The 21,301-nt window shown below is 40.7% G+C and overlaps 1 protein-coding gene across 1 annotated transcript in view; it reads left to right on the top strand.

Annotated features, from left to right (window-relative positions):
- myt1b (myelin transcription factor 1b) overlaps positions 1 to 21,301 on the top strand; it is a 146,301-nt gene continuing 125,000 nt past the window's right edge. Inside the window, exons 1-2 of the mRNA XM_032569535.1 lie at positions 1 to 651; positions 945 to 1,057. Of these exons, the coding sequence (XP_032425426.1) occupies positions 949 to 1,057 (109 nt within the window). The 5' untranslated portion in view covers positions 1 to 651; positions 945 to 948. The remainder of the gene's footprint in view (positions 652 to 944; positions 1,058 to 21,301) is intronic.

The raw sequence follows: 21,301 nt of genomic DNA, 5'->3' as shown, positions 1-21,301 counted from the left end.
ACTTGAGATGAATTTTTTCAGAAGTTTGCCTCTGTTGTGTTTGGAGTGGGAAGCCATGGGATAAAACGTGAAAGGGACGAGCTAAAGAGAAGATCCGCTCAGTCACAAGGCAGAACTATGAAGAACTGTGTGGGATGCCTGGAGTTGCCTGGGGGAACAACAGCTTGCTGAATGACTCTGCTTTCATGTTGTACTTTTACCCTCATACTTTAATTTAAGATTATCTGTCCTTACTTTAAATTGCTCTCTAAGTACACTGATGTTTAACTGTGAACTTTCCAAAGCATCCCTACAATCCTACCTTTGCTTCTGAGGAGCACGCCACAGGCTGTATGCAATCAGAGTGAATGTAAATGTGCTTTTCCATGGAACATCCCCTGTGAGATTTTTGCCCCTCAGCCTCATTTTTGTGGATGTGACCTCCAGTGTTTTCGCGCTCCTTCTCCACAACCCATGCAAGGACAGCATCGTGACTCTCCTCCTCAGTACCACCAAAACCAATCAGTCTGCGTTCTTTAAGAAAAGAGGATCTTTTCTTTTGGTCTGTCTTATCCTGTAATGTTGGCGCAGAGTTTGTAGAGTTGCTTGTGAAGAAATTAGAAGGTTTTCAACGGTGAAGTCGGAGCATGTTCTGAGTTTGTGTAAGCTGAGGTAAGCTAATGTTTTACGTTTTTAAATCTTTATTTTCATGGCTCAGGATTTTTAAACTTTCTACATAAACAATATTTGTTCCTGAACTACCAACACAAGAGTCCTATCTGTATTATCTGATTATAGCAAATCCAATTCGGTCAGAATGAAACCAGGTTTCATTGGACTACTTTCAGTCCAGTGACTGATTTCCCACAACTTCTCCAAGTTGTGGAAAAGCACAACTTTTCCAACTTGTGCTTCCTCGACTTCAACTTTTTAGAACTTTGGATTTGGTGGCTTTCCTCCTGTAGGCACATGGTGATGTCCAGCCAAGTTATACTGCAGGGTGACAGGTCATCACTTTCACTGCCCACTCACTCTGACTGGGACCAGGCCATGAAGGATTGTGGATTCTCAGAGAAAGGTCAGTTTGACGCCTCAGAAAGAGGAAGTCTGTTTGTGTGTGTCTGTCGGACATCTCAGATTTGCATGTTACAAGTCTCTACTTCATCCAGTTGTTAATTTTCGGGCCTGTAAGTATAATGAACTGAGTAAATTATTCCTTCTCGCGTCATTAGAGGTTTATCCTGAAGGGAGCGATGAAATGTGTTTGGCCTTTTAGTGGCAAGAAGCCGGATGAAACAAAGGGGAGTATTCTGCTGCTTTCTGTGATTGAATAGAATAGAATAGAATAATTTATTGTCATTGCACTGTCACAAGTACAAGCAACGAGATGTAGTTTGCATCTATCCAGAAGTGCTCTACGAGATATAAATATTTATTGAAGAGATAATATCGCGAAGGACAGCTTTGCCTTGTGGGATACCACAGAGTTCAGTTCTTGTTCCCATTCTCCTTGTCCTTCCAGATTATTAGTTGGTATAAACTCTATGCTGATGACACCAGCTGTACTGAGTTCTAAGACTGATCATATTCCATGATAACACGATTCCTGTAAATTCTGACATAATTTGTTCTTCAAGCCCCTCTGCTTTATTGAGTCTCAGAAATGTGTTCATGAGCGTCATTTCAAATAGGTGGCTTCAGATTACTTTTATATTTAAAATAATATTTGGAAGCTCACATCAAACACGAAACTGGAGATGATAAGTCTCGCATGTGTTTGCTTTTGCTTGTCTCCAATGTTACCCATGCTGGATCAGCATCAGATTCTGCAGAACTCAGCTACGAGAATATTTGCTGCTACAAACAGAATAGCTTTTCTCACTCCAGTTTGGGCTTCTCTGTATTGATTCCTGTTCATGATGTTTATAACTTCTTTGTGATGTTTTCCTGCTTTTAGCACTCACTAGTCCACTCAATGTAGAGTGTCAGGGTTCAGGACTTTGGTTGAAACCCTCTGGGCATCGTGAAGAGATTCCTTGTCTTCATATCTGAGGTTTCTATCTCATTCTTCTGCCATGTTGCTGTTCCTGCAGTGTATTTGGCAACTGCCAAGACTTAGCCATTGATTGTTTGGATTTTTTTTTCTTTTACTGTGGGACTTGCTTCTCAAAACCTTCTACTTTGCATTCGTTTGGGGCTGGTTTCCTTTTGGTCTCACCAAGGTACCGATTGCCTGTGGAATCAAAAGGCATTCATCTTTAAAGTCTGCAATGTTGCTTTCTGATAGTGATCACCTTGCCCCTCTTGTGCACAGTTTGGTTACCCTTATCTAGTCTGAATGATACCCCAATGTCCTTGCTGCATGTCCTGGTTTGGTGGATGCCTGTCTTTTTCTTAATATACAGCTTGATTTCATCCAGGTTGTGGAGGTGACTGATTGTTACTCCGTTTTAAAACTCATATCCATATCCACTTGTTCTTTGATGATCAGACGGAGGCGGTTCAGACTAGAGATGCATCAATCCGTTATTAATATCTGTATCGGTCCTGATATTGAAAACAATTCTAGTTTGGGTATCAGTAACAATGTGCCAGATCCATAAGGGCAGATCTATTCAGTCTAATTCTATGTTTTGTGCTCTGAGCGACGTCGTGCTTTATTATTTATTTTTATTGTACACGTTTGACCAAAATAGTCAACCTATGGCTTTTGTTAGTTCCAGTTTCTTTATTATTTATTTTACATTGGCTGTACTCCTAATTGCACTGACTGACCAAATTAAAGTTGTGTTGTTTTTAGATGTTTTACCGAGCTTGTGAAGCGATTGGTGTAGTTACCAATCATCATTGGTGTATGATTCTGTACCCATGCAGAATCATCAAATCAATTGTAATTCAGTACTTTAATGTCTGTGTTTTGGTTTTTTTTGTTGTTTAAAAAACACTTTAAGTCAATTCAGCTCTCATTTTCTGTATCAACCGATAATAAACCTCCGACAGCCGTATTGGTCTTGGATGTGAAAAAAGTGGATCGGTGCATCCCTACTTCAGCCCTTCAGACCCACTGAGCTTTCTCTATGACAGATCTCAAGCATTCATCTGCCCTGTCTACTAGTAGCTGTCAGCCAGAAGCTGATGTTGTATTTATATTCCTTTGGTAATCTCAAAGCACTTTGATATGTTTTTTTTTTTTAATCTGTGAAAACATCTGTATATATAACCTTTACTTTGCGGTGAAGCACGCATTTCGCAGTTCTCTCCAAACTGATCTGATTCAATGTGTCGGCTGAGGTATTGCTGTGACCTTCTGGGTGTCTAGTAGCTGACCCCGGATCAGATTGAGGTTGGTGACATTTTACACCTCAGTGCCTTCGTATGGCACATTAACCCTTGGATGGGACTTCATAATATGGTGTATAAATCTGTGGAGTTGAAAGCAGCAGGTAGAAGTCAGCATCAGCAATGAAAAACAGTTCTTGACGCCCCGGTTTGCTCAGTTAGTCTTAAAGATTAATTAGACTGTGGAGCACTGCGGAAAGAGAGGACTTTACTGCCTATTTGCATAATGTTCATATAGTTTGTGCAATTTTGCTAAATCGAGAGAGGGAGAGGAGCGGAAAGGGAGGTTTGCACTTATCGTAAAACAAAGTGTGACACCGTTAACTGCTGCACTGCTTTTAGTAAAGATCCGTCTCTGCTTCAGAGTCGTTATCACCCTCCTTATTATAGATTCAAAAACAACACACCCGCACAAAACGCCCCCCCAAACGCTCGCTTTGGTTGACACACTCAGTTTCGCTTTGTGGGATTGTGTGTTTGCATTTGCATGTGCGAGTGTGTGTGCAGCAGGCTGAGTTATGAGCGTGAATGGAGTGCACGGTGTTTGACCATGTGCATTGTGTTTTATGAGATGAGCAAGCTTTAATGACTCTGTCACCAGTAAATGGGTGCTGATTTGTGGCACAGCTGTCGCTCCACACTCTCCCATCACACATTTAGACACACAACCAATCTGCATCTGAACTGAGGCCACACCTAAATGTCCACATTTACCCTACATATATATGGAAAATGTTATACTGAGATGTGACTGCTCACGCAGATTTTTGGCACAAGCTGTCTAGTAAATGCATTTTGTGGCAACATAAAGTACCGTAATTGAAGTGTACAGTCTAATCAGGAAAACAGTACATGTTCTCAGATCCAGGCAGCAGTTCTACATAAAATCTGATATTTAAAGGTATACAATATCAAATTTCATTTTTTGAGTTGTTATAATGTTATTCCCTCATCAAAAACGTACCAGCAGTGTTGCCTTGATTCTTTCATGCATGTTTGAGAAATCCTTTTCTCTCCATGGCAGCCATTCAGCTGTGCAAAGCGGCTGGGTGGTCTTAGCTCCACCTCCTCCTCAGAGCTTCCACCTTACGGAGCATCCCTCCCCTCGACTCCTCCAGTCAGTTCCTCCAGACTAGCCGGCAGCAATTAGCAAACACCTGGTGGAACTGCCCATCTGCTGAGCTCTTCATAGGAGCTACTTCTCAGTGCAACACTGACCAAAACATGGTTAAAGGGTTGATACAGGAGCAATGTTGTGTTGACTTTCCGAAGACAGAGTTTCAAGAAGAAAACAAGAGTTTTTAAAGAGACAGAGGCCCAATTTCAAGGTGTTAAATTAGGAAGTAATTTTATTTAATTTTATTTATTTTAAGACATGTTTGATATAAATAGCATTTTATTAACAACCTAAGTTAACATAGTTACTTGATTATGTTATAAATTGGCACAATGTGCTTGAAGAACACATAATACTGCCCCTTTAAGTAACTCATCTCTTCTACTGAGGAATTTATTGATCTATAAAACCAGCTGATGCACTTCCTATGGCATGTTTTGTGGCTCCATATAGCATATTCTTTATTTTATCCAGTAAAAAGCTTCATTTTCAACTGCTCGCTCCACATATAGATGTTTTCCAACTTGCTGTTTGCATTGAGGTAAAGTGTGGATATTCATTTATAATATGACTTAGGTAGATTAGCAATTTTGGAAGACTGATGCAATCTGCTGGGTTTCTTGAATACAAACATTTTAAGCTACTTTGAATAATAAGATGACCATACTGTTTGATAAATAGGATTTGTTGGAATGTAAGTGTGATTGAATTGAAATGATTTTTCGTCAAGCGGCTTGAGACAACATTTGTTGTGAACTGGAGCTGTATAAATGGATTGTTTTGATGCTTTGTAGGTGCTTTATAATGTGTGAAGTAATCTCAGAGGCAATGAACCAGTCCAAATAAAAATTACCCATTTCAATTTAAATAGAATAAAATTCAAATAAATTGTGTTTCTGTTTTATTCAGACTGTAGAACTTTCTTTAAACATATTTAATTGGTTTATTTGTGCTCTATGAGACATGCTTAGTGGCCGGCCTTAAAAAGCTGATTGGGCAGTTGCATTTGCTGTCTTAAAAATCCAAAAATTGCATTTATGTGAAATCAAATGTATTAGTGACAATATTCTCCATAACACATCTTTATTTCATCTTGTTTCACAGAGTTAAAGATGGTTTCCTTAGGTGATTCTAACCAATATTGGTACAGTTCAAAAAATTATGAAACAAAACTCATCAAGGAGTTTTTTTTTGCTTTAGAGTTTCACTCTTTGTGACTTTGGTGAACAATTGTGAACTGCAAAAGATTCAGAACAGGGCTCAGTGTTGTTGAGAAAAAATAATTCTGTGTTTTCCTTCTATCTCTTTTAGCTAGTTGTAAAGCTAAAGGAAATGACATGTTTGGAAATGCAAATGAGAGTTAGGGTTAAAGAATATTACACAATAGGGAACGTCCTCTTTAGGGCGTAGCTTAGATAGAGGCAAACAAAAGGAATGGAAAACTTTTGTTAGACGCCATTTCGTCCTGCTAACTCCTACAGGTAGCAAGAGAAATGGACCGGCTGTATTTTTTAAATTAATAAATAGAATTCATGAGTTCTACTCACTGATTCTTCTTCAACCTCATACATCAAGACCTCAGGATGGAGAACGGATAACTTCTCCACAGTGTGAACAACTACCTGATACAACCAGTTGATAGAACGGGACAGACAGATGTAAGACATCCGACGAACACAAAGAGTTAGGGTCTCCAAAGCCTAAGCTGCAAGCTGCCGGAGGTCAGACCAACTTGTTCCAGATAGTTCCTCTGAACCAGTTCTGGCTCCTTCCTGCCAGTGAGGTGTCCACTACATAAAATTATACTTCTGGGAAAGAGAGCCAAAAACTGGGTGGCAAGCAAAGACCTTTTGTAATTCCTCAAGTCATTGTAGTTTAATATTACAAATTGCTTAAGGACATTAAACGTTTAAAAATGAGGGGGGAAAAAACAGCAACAAAAAAAAAACCAGAAGGGAAATACTTTTTCACATGACGATACATTATTTTATCTGAAAGTCATGTAGTGATTAAAAGGACTTCCAAAGTCAAGAGGTTAACCAAAGTTGTGTCAACACATAAGTTAACAAAACACCAGTTTTTAACTGGATATTCTTGTTGTTGCTAGAAAGCTTTGGTGCAATTCTCTAATTGAATTTATAAGCTACCAAAAGAAACACAAGTTGACCAGACTGAGACACCAATGTTCTCATGGGGAAGTGAGAACATTCTGAAACATTTCCTGTTGATCTCATCATGGAGGTTGTTTCTGGTGCAGCGGAGGCGACCGTATGCCGGTTTGATAAGTCTTCCTCAGTATTTTATTGCTTCAGTTATGTAGAGCTTCTTTTGTGTACTAAGATAAGTTTGGGATAGTCTGCTGTAATCCCAGCTCACCGCCAGCAGATGTCACTGTTGTAGAGTGTTTCAGGAGTTTTAAACTCCAGCGGTAGTTTTATTTTTAGTTTTGTCTGCCAGCACTTGCTCCTCTTCTTCATCGCTTTATTGCATCAACTTGCAGCTGTTCAGACAGTTGTGTTGATCTGTCCATCTGTCTTGTTTACAGACTCTGAGCTCGCTGACAGTGTAGCAGGTGTGCCCTTTTGATTTCACCGAAATGTCAGATGACGGCGTGTGTGAGGAGTGTTTGTCTTATCAAGTTTGGAATGATTTCCCATGTTCTGCTCTCCCTCTCTCCTACCGCCTGCTCCTCTGTGTCCCCCCCCCCACCCCCTTCATTAAGCGGTGGGGCTGCAGCGGCGATTCCACTCATGTGTGCTGCACCTTGTTGACTTTAGGCTCATTAGGAGGCCAAATGAATATGACGAGTTTTGACATTAGGCTACAGCTGGAACAAATGTGCCAGCCGCTCGCTTTGCGGCCCAGCCAATTCCTGCCCCTCCAACCCCCCACCCCCACTCTCTCTCCAATTTCTTACCAAGCATATGCAAACATGCGCCTGCTTGTTTTCGGAGAATAGCTTGATGGGTTTTTCTGCAATATTGGGAGATGTAGATGCGAGGCCTGTGTTGTTGAATTGAATTGCACGCTTTGATGCAGAGACAGATTGTAAAACTGTGCTTTTATTAAATCCTTCATTAGGATTCATCAGTGAGATTGGATCAGAAAAAGGTCACCGTGGAGATGCAACCCCCCCTCTACTTCTTTCCCCTTTGTTACACCCCACCCACTCCTTTATATATGTACATCCACCATCCTCCACCTTGTTTACCCCCATCTTCGCCTTTTTGACTCCACTCAGCAAAAGGCAGCACCTCATGCCTGCTTTCCTCCCTCGCTAGCTTTTACCCAAAACAAATTTGCAATGAAAATGGGTAAAAATGATCATCATGGGCCTGCTAGGGAAACACAAGGTGAAAGTGACATTATCCCGCCCCACCACCCTCACTCCTTCACCCCCCTCCAACCCAGTCGTCCTCGCAGCCTGGCGCCAGTGGGACGGCTGTGCCACAAATCATTTGTATACTCTCATTTCTGCAAGCGGCCCGTGATGTTGCTTACTGCTTAGCGAGCAGATGACTTTTAGAAAGAAGAGTGAATTTAGAGGAAGGGGATGACGAGATGGGGAGATGAGGAAAAAGGGGTAGCAGGAGGGAGGCGTGGGGGGTAATTTGCGGCGCGCGAGGAACGTCTGTGGGAGTTGAAATTGAGAGGGAAATTGTGTGCGCCATATGTCAAGTTCTGCAAAGGAGGTTTTCATGGCACACCTTGTGTGTGTGTGTGTGTTTTCTGTTGCAAAATGAACCATCTGGATTGTTTATTGAATCACCTTCACCATTGTCTGTGTTCCCTGCTATTATCAGTGAAAGAGCTACAGGAAATGTGCTGCACAGATTGTCTGTAGCTTAGTGTTTGGTCATCTTTGTCTGTCTCACATGTTAGCTCTCTCACACACACGCACACACACACACCCTTCCCCCATCCAACGGCCGGTGCAAGACATGATTCTTCTGCTCTGATGAATATGTTCTCCACGCAAGTCTGAGCACTGAGGTTCCTAGCAGGCAAATGCGTGATGTTACCGGGGATTATTTCACCTGCAACACAAGCACAGATTTATTTATCTTCCGGCTTCATCAAGCAGCTATATTACATCTGAAAGTGCAAAAAATGTGTCGGCTATCATCGCTCCTTTTCTCACCCCCCACCCACACATCCTCCCACGTTCACACGCTTGCTCACACATCCCCTCGGTGTGGAGTAAATATAGAGCAGAGACAGTGTGGCACAGTGACCTGCAGAGGAACTCGTACACTTCGCCTGCTACTTCCACTGGGGCCTGTGCTTTCAGGAAAGCCATGAAGTATTCATGGCTTAGTCACGGGATCTGTGAGGCAGGGATGGTGGAAACGGCAGAGTCTCTGGAAGTGCACTGCGGGCGGCTCAGCAGAGCTCAGATGATGTTACACAATATGCAGGGTACGGGGAACCGCTGTCAGCTTCTGTCCAGGAGAGCTGCATCTCCCTGAAACATTTTCACCTTACAGGACTTAAGTTTCATTTGATCTTGTACGCGTCTGGTTTACATTCGTCTGATTGTGTTTCCGTGTCTCTTGTGTTTGCATGTTGTCTTTCCGCCCTACTACCCGCTTTGAGAGACCGTCCCGTTCTTCCTTTTCACCCCAAAGGCAGTCTGGGAGGTGGGCGTCCCGAGCGCGAGTGCATTGAGAAGGAGCTGTTTGTGACCCACATTCATATGATCCAACCCTGTGGGGCCTCCGGAGAGCTTCAGGGCGGCCGTGCCCTCTGTGTGGGGCACTATGGTGAGGCAGAGACTCTGAATTTTGCAGCTCATGAACGTCAGACCTTCCTTTATGTCCAAAGAGACTACAGTTAGTGAAGACTGGTGTCTGCTTGCTGTTATCCGTCCGTCCGTCTATACCCACTTACCCTTGTGGGGTCATTATTCAGCAATATGGTGAATCTTTTGAACGCTCTAGCAGTGATTGTTTTGCAGGACTGTCCTGTATTTCACTCCATCCTTCATCTCTGAGCCACTTCTCTGTCCCTGAGATAACTTTTATTTGTTAATTGGCACTATGTAAATGAACTGAATTGAATAAAACTATTTGTTTAGTTGAGATAGAAAGTCAGATTTTTTTCACCATGTTTTTAATAACTGACAAGCTTAAAGGGATCCACGTCTCGTTGGACATGTTGATATGAATATCTTGTAATTTTCCTTTTAACGTAAAAGCTGTGGTTTGTGATGTGTAAAAAACCCACATAATTACTTCAAAATTGTTTATATATTTATTAAATTTCTTCGCGATATTTTAACCTGCGGAATGCATACCGGACCGATGAAGCAAGTAGGTTATAGTAGATTTGAGCCTTTAAACAAAACAGCCCACAAAACATCTGGATTGGGGCAAACTACCTCATAAAGTTGTCATGTGGATTATACATAAGATATCCGTTGAAACAAACAGAAAAAAAAATCGGTTTTGATCCACTGTTTACTGTATTAGCTAGATCTAACACCATTAGAAAGAGCTAACAAAACATCAAGACAAGATTGTGAATGGATTTGTTAGTGAGGCATCTTTAAGTCTTTGTAACAAACCATTCTAATATATATTCCAATATAGTTGAGAAAATATTTTGATCCCGATGCTGACCATACCCAGTCGAATCTCCCCTGTTCATCCACTCGGTTCTTCTCATTTTAATTTCCGTTTCTCATTTCTGCATTCAATTCAGTTTCAACGCCCTCCGATTCAAACTGACAGTTACTTATTGCGCAAAAAATTACTGTTCTGCCTGGACGGAGCTATCAACGTAGAACCTAGCATACCTTATTTCCACAGGATGCATTTCAGCTTAACATAAAATGGCGACGTCTGTGTGACGATGTATTATTTAAATTTATAAAAACTAAACGGCCTACATGTTTTTACTTTATTGTTTTTAGAACTGAAATAAATGTTTCCCATATATAGTATATTGTTGCCACTAATGGTGGATTTCTTTAAAATTGAACATGATTGGAGACAAATTTAAATTAGTTTTGCTTGGTATTAATTTGACTCTTTTTACTATAATCGCTAGTATCCTTCAATAAATTTTTTGCTGCACCAAAGGTAATGTTATGACTATCAGATGAGTTAGATCAGATATTTTTATGTCATTGAAATTAAAATTGGGCTGCGCAGTGAAGCTGCTGGTAGGACTGCTGCATGGTAGAAAGAGGTTCCTGGGTTCCAGTCCAAGCTATGGGTCCGTCTGCATTTGGTGTGCATGGTCTTCCTGTCAGAGACAAAGACTTCTGTTTGAAAGTCCGACCCAAGTCACACTTAAGAGGCAAAAATAAAAATAAAAGACTTCAGGCTAGACTTCAGTCCTAAAGACTTGGGACTTGACTCCTAGTCTGAGACTTGAGTTTTGGTGCTAGTTTTTATCTTGTGTAATGTAGAGTGAAAAGTATGTGGCTCATGGGATGTTAATGGCTCATAGCAGTCTGTTCATTCTAGCTGTAGCTGCATAACAACGACCACATGACTGTCTCTCCAAATAAATGCTGTATTAAATGACGTTGGATCATTTAGGAAGCAAACTAACCTATCGCTGACATTTTCTTCCTGCTAAGCTAGCGGTAACTCTGCAAGGACACGGAGATGTTGCAACTCATCAATCATCATTTTCTCCTCCTAACTTGTCTCTGTCATGATTGCTGTGTCATGACACAGCAATGTTACATTTTGGTGTAACAAAACACCAACATGTTTACTGCAGCGAGAGAGGCTTCGCTGGAGCTCGACTTTAAGGGGTCTTGTAGACCTTGAAGGGTCTATGCGAAAACCAAGATCCTGAAAGGTCACTGTGCGTTGACAGTTCAACCTCTGTCTGACCATGATAGCCCCTTTAGAGATGCAAAAGGTGAGAATAAAGGGATCTGATTTTGGGTGGAATAATTCAGTCTTGGCTTGCACTTTTCCCTCAAAGGGCCTGAGATTTGACTTGTTTCTGGAAAAATGACTTGTGAACATTTCCGTATGTGTGGGTTCACTCCAAGTACTCTGGGCTTCCTCTCACAAGCTGCTTTTCCATAACAACAACTTTGTTGGTATTCTGTTAAGCACAAAAAATTCCCAATTTCGATGTTTCAATTAAATAAGAAACACAATCAAAATCAAACGTCAAAAGGTTTGTTCACACGACAATTCATAAAAAAGACATCATCCTCTTACCACTTCCTGTTGTCTCCTTTGTCTTTACCACCATTAGTGACACCCGGCTGTTGATCACGTGACTCATGTGATGCGAAAAAACAGTTTCCGTTGCAGTTTTGCGAAATACTCATTTATTTGCGGCTGAAAATCCACCAGATCCTAGCAAAACCCCCCCCAAAAAACTACTTATTGACTAACATAAATTGTTGTTTTTTAAATCGGTATGTTTCCATCAAGCAAATTTATTTTTGTAATTCCAATTTGTGCAATTATATGGCCACTGGAAACATAACTAATGTCCAAAAACGTAACTGTTGGGTTAATTGGTCTCTCTCTCAATTATCCTCAGTTGTGAAAGTGCATGTACATAATTGTTTGCCCTGTGTGTGTGTTTGTGTTGCCCTGGTGACCTGTTCCAGGGTAGCCTCTGCCTATTGCCCAATAACCACTGAAAACACACCACCCCCACTGCCACTCTGCAAGGATAATAGATAATGAATGGATGGAGATTAACATTAGAGACCTTTAAGTTTACATTTTCAGAACATTATTGGGCTGAACTAAAGAGAACTGAAACAATTTCCAACATTAGAGTTTGTCTCATTAACATCATAGATAGAGGTGTCTTTGTAAAGCCCAGCGAAACATATAATCGTTTCTTGCATAAAATAAACATTAAGCAGCAATAACAAGTCATTAAAATGTGGGATTCAGAGCTCCTTTTAAAGATGAGAGACGATCGCTACTTTTTCCTAGTAGAAACAGAGGTCTCCTTCTGTGGAAAAGTATTGATTTCGTGCTTCTCAAAGTCTCCCCAAGTCAAAAGTGCTTCCAGACAAAGTTTGTTTACGCCCTCATTACGGATGAGGAGCGTATCCTCCAGCAGCTTGGTGCCGTAACCGGTGCTTTGTACCATTTCAGGTGGCACACAAAGTTATCTTGTTCGGCAACAGAGCGCCGCTTGTGACAAACTGCAAACTTTTCAAACAAGTTGGAGAATAGGCTCTTTGATTCCCAAATCCTCAGCGTGGAAGCGCTCCTTCCTCAGACCAGGTGGGCGCCATTGAGAGGGAAATGTCTTCTCACAGGGTGAAAGTTTCGGGCTGTAACTCATGAACGGGACGGCTTTGAAAGCGCTCAGCCGGCTGCTGAGTGAGTGAGTTTTTTTGGAGACACTGAGCTCCTTTGGTGTTGCTTTTGGGGCTCATGAATAATTCGCCTGTGCGGCTCGTCACTGTCCTTGTTGTTGTTGTTGTCGCTGCAGTGTCACTCCTGTCTGAGGGAGAGAGACGGAGGAGACAGAGGATTCTTTACACTTCAGTCTCCTCCGTACTTCCTCTTTCATTTACACAGAGAGGAAGTGTCGGGGTTGTGTATTGCGCGTTTGAGTCTGCAAGCGAGAGACGGAGGCAGATAGAGAGGAATCCGTGCCTGCCTGTCGAGCGTAATGGTCTGTTTGTGCTGCTGTAAGGGTTTGACGGAAGGACAGGAAAATGACGAGAAAAGAGCGACACAGTGAGGAAGACTCTGTTGCTTCATGGGCTCATTTTCTCTCTCTCTCTCTCTTTGAAAGAAAAATGTCACATATTGACTAAATGTATGTTGTGTATTTCTCAAAAGAAGTTTAAATGTAAAAAAAAAGATGACTCTTCAAATGTCTGAAAAAAAGTTCTGAAGCTCTGCAGACTTGCAAACAGAAAAATAACCAGCTTTTAGCAGACCAACTCCACTAAGGATAAAAATATGACACAGACTAAAGCAAAGTTCATGTTCTTGACATCTACTTAGCCAGCCTGTAAACCATTTTATGGATTTCTCATGTATAGATGGCAAGTAAAATGTTATTTTTAAAACACCTTTCAAGATAAAAATCACAAAGTGCTTCGACAAACAAAATAACAAATGCACAAAAGAAATGTAAGCAAAAGCAGATTTCAAAGATACGTTTTGAGCTGGCCTTTAAAGGAAGCTGCTTAGTCTGCTGATCTGAGAGTCAGAGAACGGGAGATCCAGGATCTTGGAGGAGGTTTATTTCCTTTACTGTTCAGGACAATCAGCAGGTGTAGGGATGTAAAAGTTCTGAGATGTGGATTGGTGTCTGTCCATGCAGAGCTCAAAAAGTCAAAACCAATATCTTCAAATCCACTCGATATTGAACCGGGTGGATTTACATTAGAAGTGGAGCTGCATGAGACAACTCTGAAGATCCAGTCAGGAGTCAAGCGGCAGCATTCTGCACAGACTGCAACAGCTCTATAGAGGTTTTGTTTAAACATATGTACAATCTTGTTTAAACACATTGCAACAATCTAGACAAGATGAATCAAAAACATGAATTACGATTTCCTTTTCTGAACAAGAGACAACAGGGCTAGGTTTGGCTGTATTTCGCTGATGGTAGGATCCAGAGCGAACCAGAGACTTGACTCGATTTTACAGAGTCAGACATGAATCGGACGTCATCCCAAGGTTTCTTACCGAGGATGAGATGAGCTGCAGCTCCAATAAACTGCACCATAGATGACAGCCACAGAGTAAGAAAAGGTCTTGTACCATGTTTGTCAAAAACCAAACACAGTATACAGTAAATGGCCAATGCCCTGTACATTATCAACCCCACACACTACATTCAGTCATTCACACACTAGTGGGCAAGCTACTTGATTGTAGCCACGTCTGCCCTGGGGCAGACTGTCAGAAGTGAGGGTGCTATCACCGCCGCCTCCGGGGCCTCTGATCACTACCAGCAGGAAAGGCGGGTGAAGTGTCTTGCCCAAGGACTCAATGACAGACGGCATGGATTGAACCGGCAAACCATTGATTGAATTACAGACGCAACCATTTCCTCAGAATATATCAGCACAAACACATGAGACCAGCTATCAGCAGCGTGGTGGCAGGGCTTGTTTTTCAGCCTCACTAGCTGTGTTTCCATTAACTCTAAACTTGTGCAATATGACATTTTGAAAATAAATGTATTTAGTGGAAACATGCCAATTTTTTTTAAAAACAACACAACAAATGTTTTTGGATGTAAAATTTTGATGCTAGGACAAGAACAAGGTGGTTTTTATGTTGTTATTCTTTGGTCATATCAGAATTAGTGTATTTTGAAAAAACTGCAGTGGAAACACTTCTTTAGCATCACACAAGTCACATGACCAACAACCGGATGTTAGTAATAGCAGAAACAACAAAGAAGAAGATGACAGGAAGTGGTAGGAGGATGATGGCACGCCATGTTTGTTAATGATTTCTTTTTTAATAGAAAAACCACGATTGTGAAATTGTGTTTTTTTTTGTTTGTTTTCTTGACTAACGGTATACCATCTAAGCTTTTCGCACATTTGTCACGGAAACGCAGCTAGGCTCTGTGCATTCACTGAGTCCATCATTAAGTCCTCTTTATGCCAGTGCATTCTTCAGCTAAATGTGCGGTTATCCAAACTGAAACTTGACCTAAATCAAGTCATCAAAAGAATAACAACCCCAAACACAGAAGCAAATATACAGCTGAAATATCTGAAAAGGAAAGGAGTCGAGGTGGCCCAAGGTGTGGTGGTCTGCTCTACTGTCAGCCCACTTGACATCAGAACCCGAGCGATGTAAATTTCATCATTTGTCTTTTAAAACGGCTTGTTTGTAAGAAGCACAGGTAGGGGACGTCGGCTCATTTCCCAGTGTGGACACTTTATCTCTTAGAGACATCAAAGATGCAAAAACAGGATTGATATTCTGGTTAGAAATCACTGTTTTTCCTTATCAGTTCTCGTCTTCTCCTCCTTTGAGTGGGACGTGTATAAACTGGTACATTATCACCCCCATATGCAGGTTAACACAAAGTCAACAATGCAGCGACATTGTTTGGATTAGAAGAACCGTTGGACCCTTTTCTACTAGAACCTAGTCAGGCATCGACTCTGCTCTACTTGACTTGAGCATTTTGGGTGGTTTTCCATTGGAATTGAGTAACGGCTCTAGTGGGTGGTTGAGTCTGGAAAACTAACATGGTGTGAACTGCATGTGACAAAAACACAACAATAGAAAACATGGAAGCAACGTTGAGCCTTCAGACTGTCATACCAGATGATTAACTGTGTTTTATGGAAATAACATTAATCGGACAGTCTATTAAAGTCATATTTGCCAACAACTTCACATTGTCACTGCTGAAGGTGGTTGTACGAGCTGCTAAATCATAAGATTGGCTTAATTTTTTAAGCACATGGCTTTTGAAGTTTGGCTTAGTTGATGAATAAATGCTCTCTGTTCCATTTTTTTTGTCAGTCTGATGTTGAAGCATTTGTGTTTATCTAAAAAGTGAATTTCTGTCCCAACACTCCCTGAAGACACCTATATAATGAAGTAAAACAGTCCTGGACAGAATGAATGAGAGCTTAGATGGGACTGATGGAAGGTGGGGGTGGGGTGTAGTCGGGTGGAGGGGGACCCCTATTTGCATGTAAATAGCCAAACGCAGCAGTTCTCTGCTACGCGGATGACAAAAAGCATTCTGGGATTGCCAGTCTGCTTGCCATCCATCACCAGAGAGAGCCGACGCAACATGAGAGAAGGGAAGACGAAAGACAGAAGGTGCAACACAGATCAAGGATGCAGGATAAACACCGTCACTTCACGGCGCCATCTTTCCTTCAAACTCCTAATTCAGAGTTTCCTTCTTTCCCTGACCTTTTGCTTTTCTTTACTCACTTCATCCACTTACACACGCCACTTCCCCTGCCAGCCTCTTCCCAACATCCCCATCACTATCTTCCCCATCTAAAGATGCACTTTCGCCCTGCGCTGTTTCCCATAACTCTGTTTTCCACCCCGCCCCCTCCCGCCCCGCTTTCTCTATCTGTCTCTTCTTCGATTTCCCCGGTGGACTCTTACAGTAAGCTGCCAACGTAATTCAAATGCAGTGCTTTCCCTTTTTAAATGGATGGTGTGTAGGACAGGGGGAGGAAGAGGAGAATGAAGAGAACAGGGGAGGGGGGGAGAAATGAATTTCATTATCACACATATCGAAAAAGGCTTATGACTCCGGCTCTGTCTGCAGAGGCCTCGACAAACAAAATAAGCTGACATGCATCATCTTGTTCGACCCTCTGATGCGTTTTCATTTTCATATTTGGTTGAAAAAAGCAAACTTTGTTTCCATTTCATTAAAGTGGGCATTTGTTTAAAAATTGGAGCCTGTGGAATGCTTGCAGGTTTTTGTGTTAAAATGGTAATGTGATGGTAATGCCTTACCTTGACCTTCTCTTATAACTGACCCCTCGTTCTTACTCACCTGCTTATAATAGAGGGGTCGTCGCAGATGACTGGATGAATATATCAGAAGCTTATTTGATGCCGAACAAAAGACACAAAAGCCAGAGAAAAAGTCACAACATCGTGATTTATGTTGCAAAATATTTGGCTTCAGAGCTTTAAACCTTTTTCAGTGTGGAATCTGTTCAGGAATGCGGACTCGTTTGTAATGAAGATTGTTGCAAAGGCCTTAATTAATTAGCAAAAAATTCTTTGAATGTTTTTTAAGGAAATTATTGGAGTTTTGAGAAGACGAAAATACTTCAAATTTGACTTTTCTTTGTTTAATTGATATGCAAAACCCCGCATTGTGTCTTCATGTGTTGAATGTCTGTCTATTAAGAGTCATCGCTGTCTGGCAGCGCATCTTCCACTGCACACATTCAGATTCTCAAAAGACAAATTGTGTTAAAGTTTTATCTTACCTATTAACAGATATTTTAGTAGACCAATAATACTGCGATGTTGCTATGCAGCCAGCAACAATTCCAACCACTGTGTCAGTTTTTAGCGTTTGTAAACAGCAACATTTAGTTTATTGTTGTCCTAGTAAATCACAATTTTTATCATAATCCTTTTTAACATAATACTATGATAGTGGATCCTTAAATGAGATTAAAAAAACAGTACTTTCTTTACTAAAACAGGAAATTAAGACAAGTCTCATATTTTAACATGTTCACATTTGTGTGACTTTGACCGATACCGACTCACCAATGGGGCTCAGATGGTTTCATATGACAGCGACTGTTATCGGCATATGGGAAGCAGACTGACAAAATAATATTTATGATCATCGTGTTTTGACAATTGCATTGTGTTGGTGATGTCTTCTAGCTCTTGTAGATCAGTATCAGACGAAGATAATCTGTAAGTACAAAATACAATTTTCAGTTCTGCCACAGCAGAGAATTTTTGAGCATGAAACGCTGAATCTCAATCAGGTGTGAGGTAAAATTGTACCAAATGTTTATTTATTTATTTATTTTAACAATGTTAGTTTCCCATTTAACAAGAGAGGGATTATGTATTTATATAGACAGGTTGACTTGTGTGCCTTTATACTGTAAATGAAATCATTATTTGAAAACCTTTTGTTTTGACTCGTTATTTTTTTATTGGCTGTTAAAGTTTGTTTGATGCTCAGAAGCACCTTATTCATTGCTAAAATAATAATTTTAAAAAAGCCAAAACAGAAGAAATTTGCAGGGAGCTAATTCTTTTCATGGCCTGTACTTTCCTCTGAGTGCTCCGAGGGTTACATCTTGTAACCTCCACACGCTGCACAGGAGAGCGGCCTGTAAGCTGTGAAACATAAAGATGGCAGCAGACAACTTCCCTTCTACCGTTAAATCCCAACAGTTAAACTTCACAAAACATGCAAGTTCTGTGAATCACTTTTATCTTCCTAAGAGCATTTCCTGTCACCAACGTTGCGGTTATGGCTAGAGGTGCACCGATTTATCGGCCAACCCATTCATCAGTGCCAATTTTCTTAACTTTGGGAGATCGGTAATTGGTTGATTTTATCCCCCAACTTTATCTACCTCTGCAAAGATCTAAAAATCAGCCAAAGTCCTCTATTGCTTTCCCATGAGAGAGGTTTGACTGATATACTGGCCCACCAGGTCATGTCTGCCCATTTGCAGTTAACAATAGTCTCCCCACGGTTTCCAATTCAGCGACTTTCTTGCCATATTTAGCGACATTTCCGATAAAAAAGATGGCATCAGCCAAAGTCGAAATTGGCAGGTCAGGCTTTTTAAGGATTGGTAATCAGGGATTGGCCTAAAAACTGCAATCAGCGCGGCCCTCATTTTGGCATCAGAGGAGCATCAAAGAACAAAGAAGAAGCAAAATGAAGAGATAAGCCAAACTGTTCAGTTGAGAGCAAAAAAAATGAGCACATCTCATCTTCAAGCAAAAGTCTCTCATATTTGGGCCGGTGAAATGTTGAATTACAGCACAGTTCAATGTTTTTACCTTCCTGGTCTTAAAGTTCTTATCTACGCTTGTGTTTATGTGTGTAAATCAATCACTGCTCTCTCAGTATTGATCAGGATTCTGTTTCTAGCCTTCCTGCATCTGTTTCTCTCTGTGCCTGTTTCCTCTTTGACATAAATGCTGCCAATCAATAACACACCGATAGCAAATAAGGTTAAGTTTGTAGTTTTTTTTAAAACCAGGCTTCTGCTTTCTTTTGTTTTCACTCTCTGAAGTGCATTAGAGACCTCCACAGTCATTTTCTCTTGTTTTGATTATTTTCCGCTACCTTCTTGTTATCACTGCATTGTATTAGTTCCGAATCATTCATTTTCTTCTCAAAATGTGTTTTTTCTCCCTTAAGGACTAATTAGCCTTGTTGCAACTGCAGGGCCAAACAGGCGCAGTTTTCGTTCGCTCATTATTTATGCCACTAACCTTTGCTGCGAAGCATTTTTTTTCTGCCTCGCTATATCTTTTCGCCAAAAGAGATGATTAACTCTTTGGAGTCTAGCTACATACACCTCGGTTCTAAAAGTAACTGATGTAAATTACATCAAAACGAGTTAAACCTGCATGGAGAATAAGATCTACATCTCCTGAGTCACTTTCATTCTGGTCAAGATACGTATGGATCCATGCATTTATCTCATGTTGTACCGTTTAGAAAAGCCAGCTTTTGTTTTTCATACATTTATTCACTCGGGGGAGAAATCCCACATTGAGAAACATTAAGAACTATTATCTAATCTTTTGACCAGTTGTCCAAAAACTGATTTCTTTAAAGGGGCAGTATTATGCGTTTTCCAGGCATATAGTGCTATTTTATAGTACCAAAAAAGTAACTGTGTTACCTTTGGATATTATGAAATGCTATTTATGTCAAATATGACCTAAAAGAAATTTGACTTTGTAATTTAACACTTTGAAATTGGGCTTCTGTCTCTTTAAAAACTTGTGCTCTTTTTGAATCTCCGCCTTCAGGAAGTCATCACAATATACTGTAGCTCCTCTGTTAACCCTTTAACAACGTTTTTGCCAGCTTTGCACTGAGAAGTTGCTTGTATAATGAACTCAGAAGATGGACAGTTAAACCAGGTGTTTGCTAATTGCTGTTGACTAGTCTGAAGGAGCTGAGTGGGGGAGTCGGAAGGGAGGACTGCTCTTTGAGGCGAAAGCTTGGAAAATGCAGCTCCGAGGAGGAGCTTCGTCCTCGAAGGTGGGGCTAGGTCCACCCTTGGAGATTAAAGGGTTTCCATGGAGATTAAAGGGTTTCTTAAACATGCATGAAAGAATCAAAGCAACACTCCAGGTATGTCTTTGATGAGAGAATAACATAATATTATCTAAATCTCAAAAAGTATATTTTACTTTATATTGCCCCTTTAAAAACATTTTTATAATTAAGCATCGCTCTTTATAAACTTGGTAATCGATGACGTTTGGTTTACCTGACAGTATAAATATGACCCAGTTCTCTTAATGGAGCCAACAAATGGTTTGTTGGAACTTCCACAGTGGGTCTTATTAACTCTGGATAAACCCAAATACAGTGGACTGGTATTCATAGTGGTTAGAGACCACAGCCACTCGTGATTAGCTAAAATCCACAAATACTTGAAACCCGCTGTAAAAAAGCTTATAACTGCCAATTTTAATAGTTCAAACAAGAAATATAGCATAATATTCATTAATTCACAGAATGGAAAACATTTGGCACTACTGCAAAGCTAACATCTCTGACTTTCCTTGTTAATGCTCTTAGGGGTCCCGCCAGAAAGTGCCCAGTAAAATGAATGGTGCTCTTGGATTGACTGCTTCGCAATCACCGGTCAATTTCCAAAAATTTCCTTTGGATATTCAAAGGAATGTTTTGTGGCTCTAAATTGTTTTTGTCTGTAAACTGAGGGCAAAAATGGCTCTTTACTTTGTTAAGGTTGAAGAGTCCTGCTCTAGATGTTGTCACCATGCCAACCAGCTGTTTGGGAGTCATGCCCGGAAAAGCCCCCCCTATTGTCCTGCCATCACAAATGTAGATATGTACTGTTTCCTGAACGATTCTGGAAGTTTGTACTTTGGTCAGATGAGACTAAAAATTTGGGTTTTCAACAACAAATCCTCCCGGTGGGTTTAGTTCAAAACAGAAGATTAATATCTGGAAGAAAAACACCTAATGTTTAATGCTAAATATGGAGGAGGGCCTCTGATGCTGTGGAACCGTTTCTCTTCAAAAGGCCCTGGCAACCTCGTCAGAGTAAAAGGTAACACTTTGAAATATCTGGATATTTTTAGTACAAATCCAAAAAGGATTGATTGTCATTGGGTCTCTCAGAAGTATATTGATCTATTGCCAAAGCATCACAGAAGTGGTTGATCAAACACAAAATCAAACGCCTTG

The sequence above is a fragment of the Xiphophorus hellerii genome, chromosome 1 (assembly GCF_003331165.1).
Source record: "Xiphophorus hellerii strain 12219 chromosome 1, Xiphophorus_hellerii-4.1, whole genome shotgun sequence".
NCBI classification, from domain to species: Eukaryota; Metazoa; Chordata; class Actinopteri; order Cyprinodontiformes; family Poeciliidae; genus Xiphophorus; species Xiphophorus hellerii.
The sequence above is the reverse complement of the archived record's forward strand: the minus strand, read 5'-3'. Positions and strand labels throughout refer to the sequence as shown.